The following is a 2,801-nucleotide window of genomic DNA, read 5'->3' on the forward strand; positions in this document are numbered from 1 at the left end:
GTTGAAATCTAAATGAAACAAATCAGGAGAACACAGTGGATGGGACAGTACATTTTAAAAATAGAAACCCTTTCAAATATTTGTTCATTTTTCTAGAATTCGACTCGACAAATGTAATTACCAAACTGTAAGTCTAATTAGGCGGACATTTTTCGACCATCCTCGCACTTTCGGTCAACAAAGACTTATGCGTTCAAAAAATTGTTTCTCTGCTTTTTTGTTTGTTTTAAGAAAATAATTTTTTCTCAGTGTAGAAATATGTATTATAAATTGTCATAATACAAATATATTTGGAATATATTTTACATTCTTGTATTTTTTTTTCTATTTCGAATAAAGATATTGACAATTAACCATGGAAGAGGAAAAAAAGGACGATGTTTTTGCTATAGATTTTAATGAAGAGCTCTGCAAGAAGCTCAGTTGTTCAATAATATCTAATAACAAGAAGAGACGTAAAAACATTCTTGAAATATTAGCAGAAATACAAGACCCCAATCAGAAAGAGCAATATGAAAAATCTGAAAATAATTGCCCGAGTAATGAAAACATTTCGTCTGAAGACTCTATAGAAGATGGAGAAGAGGAAGAGTGCAGTAAGGAAGCAAAAGACCTTATATCAGATGATGAATATTGGCAAGATGCCTTTGAGGGCTTTGAGATTATAAGAAATAATGAAATATTTTTTAAAAATCCCCATAATCAATGTGTTCAAATATCCTGTGATACTTCAAGCTCCATGCTCATCTCCTGCTTGCGAGCAGGTATTCGATGTTTTCTTATCGATTTCTTTGAAGGAAACGAAATTAATATAAATCGTGTCATTTGCAAACTTCATAGAGAAGAAGTAAAACTTTCACAGGAATATGGATTTCCAGTACATGCTACCGTAATGGCCTTAATAAGTCCCCATTGTCCTTACACAGGTATATTTTATCCTCCTGGAGTGAAACATCAACTCCATAAGGGCGAAGAGATTATATTGACCCCGAATCGAGATTATGCTTTGAGCTCTTCTAGGGAGAAAGTTTATGTAAATGCCTTCTCAACCTGCCGGCAATGTCAGCTACATGATTTTATATTCATTGGCCCCAGTTTGCAAATAAAAGTCATCGATATAGACAACGATTTGGGAGATCTAAGATGTGAGGTAATGGAAGGGGGATTTATTGGATCTAGATTTCCCATGCGTTTCCCTGGCAAATATAATCGCTTTGATCTTACCTATGAGGAGGGAATGAATATAGAATTGGCTTACTGGAATCACGTTCACACTTTGGTTTCATATACACCTGGATCAAGGGGTTATTTTGAAAAATTTAAGGAGTATCTCTCAAAAAAATCCAAAGATATAAGGCTATATTCACGCCTAGTTCTCAATGAGATTTCAGATAATGATTGTGAAAATATCGAATGGATAGTTGATAGTTATGATGGTTTTCTATTCGATTTTACGCAGATACAAGAGGATTGCCCTTGGAATTGTAATGTCATGGAAGACAACCCGAACAATGAACCCAAAATCTTGGAATTGAGTGCAACTGCTGTGAATCTTATTAAGAAGATCTATCAATTGCAAAAACCCATAATAATTAATCCTCAACTTTTTGCAAAATCCCAATTATTTGTTCATCCTTGTAATAGATTGGAGATATTCTACTATCCTGATAAATATATTTTTCGTTGTGATCAAGAGTTTGAATATCGTCACTTTAGTATGCTTCAAGATGCTATGATTACCAGAATAAGGCAATCCTCAAGCTTTGGTGATGATGATAAAGAAGAGAGTAATATCTTAGCTAGATCAATTATCCGAGGATCCATAGAATCAAATACCGCGGCCATAATTGTATGTTCTCCTCTCCCAGATATGGCCATCAAATTATCTCATTTCCGACCCAAAGCCCCCATTGTATTCATTTCATCGACCAAATCTTTGATTGACTATATATCCATTTATCATCACATAACTTTTTTATATTTTGGAAATAATGAAAATATTGAATACAGAGAATGGATTACTAAAGCCATCAATTTTGCTCTAATGTCTGCGAAAATTAGCGAGATCGTAAAACAAGGTCAAGATCTTTTTCTGGTCTATGGATATAATCCTGGTAATCCTTTACTCGATAAATTTGTCATATATAAATTTGATAAAGAAAATTATTCGAAACATTTGAAGAATATTTTATTTTAATTTTAGTTTGTAATTAATGAAAAATAAATTCTGTTTTTTGGCATTGAAACGGGATTTTATTTATCCTAAAAAATCTACCAAAATTGAGGGAGAAATTTTACCAAAAAACTACCAAACAAAAAACCTTAAAAAAAACTTGATTTCAATAAAAAATGTTGTCAAATTTTTATTTCTATAGAAAATTTTGTTAAAATTTTATTTCTATAAAAAATTTTGTCAAAATTTTATTTCTTTAGAAAATTTTCTTTCTATAGAAAATTTTGTAAAAATTTTATTTCTATAGAAAAGTTTGTCAAAATTTAATTTTTATAGACAATTTTGTTAAAATTTTATTTATATATGAACTTTTGTCAACATTTTATTTCTATAGAAAATTTTGTCAATGTTTTATTTATATAGTAAATGTTGTCAAAATTTTATTTCTGTAGAAAATTTTATCAATATTTTATTTCTATAGAAAATGTTATCAAAATTTTATTTCTATAGAAAATTTTGTCAAAATTTTATTTCTATAGAAAATGTTGTCAAAATATTATTTCTATAGAAAATGTTGTCAAAATTTTATTTATATACGAACTTTTGTCAAAATTTTATTTCTATAGAA

At 29.7% G+C, this 2,801-nt stretch overlaps 1 protein-coding gene across 1 annotated transcript; it reads left to right on the top strand.

Moving 5' to 3' along the window:
• The first annotated feature begins 298 nt into the window (after positions 1-298).
• On the top strand, positions 299-2,246 carry LOC142238041 (pyruvate kinase). Its single transcript, XM_075309551.1, has one exon. It carries the CDS (start codon positions 356-358, stop codon positions 2,195-2,197), a length of 1,842 nt encoding a protein of 613 aa, XP_075165666.1. The 5' UTR covers positions 299-355; the 3' UTR covers positions 2,198-2,246.
• The last annotated feature ends 555 nt before the right edge of the window (positions 2,247-2,801 follow it).

This window comes from Haematobia irritans, chromosome 1 (assembly GCF_050003625.1).
Source record: "Haematobia irritans isolate KBUSLIRL chromosome 1, ASM5000362v1, whole genome shotgun sequence".
Classification (NCBI taxonomy): domain Eukaryota; kingdom Metazoa; phylum Arthropoda; class Insecta; order Diptera; family Muscidae; genus Haematobia; species Haematobia irritans.

What these genes read in the sequence shown, in the direction of transcription:
- LOC142238041 (XM_075309551.1), top strand. Translation starts at nt 356, where the DNA reads ATGGAAGAGGAAAAAAAGGACGATGTTTTTGCTATAGATTTTAATGAA.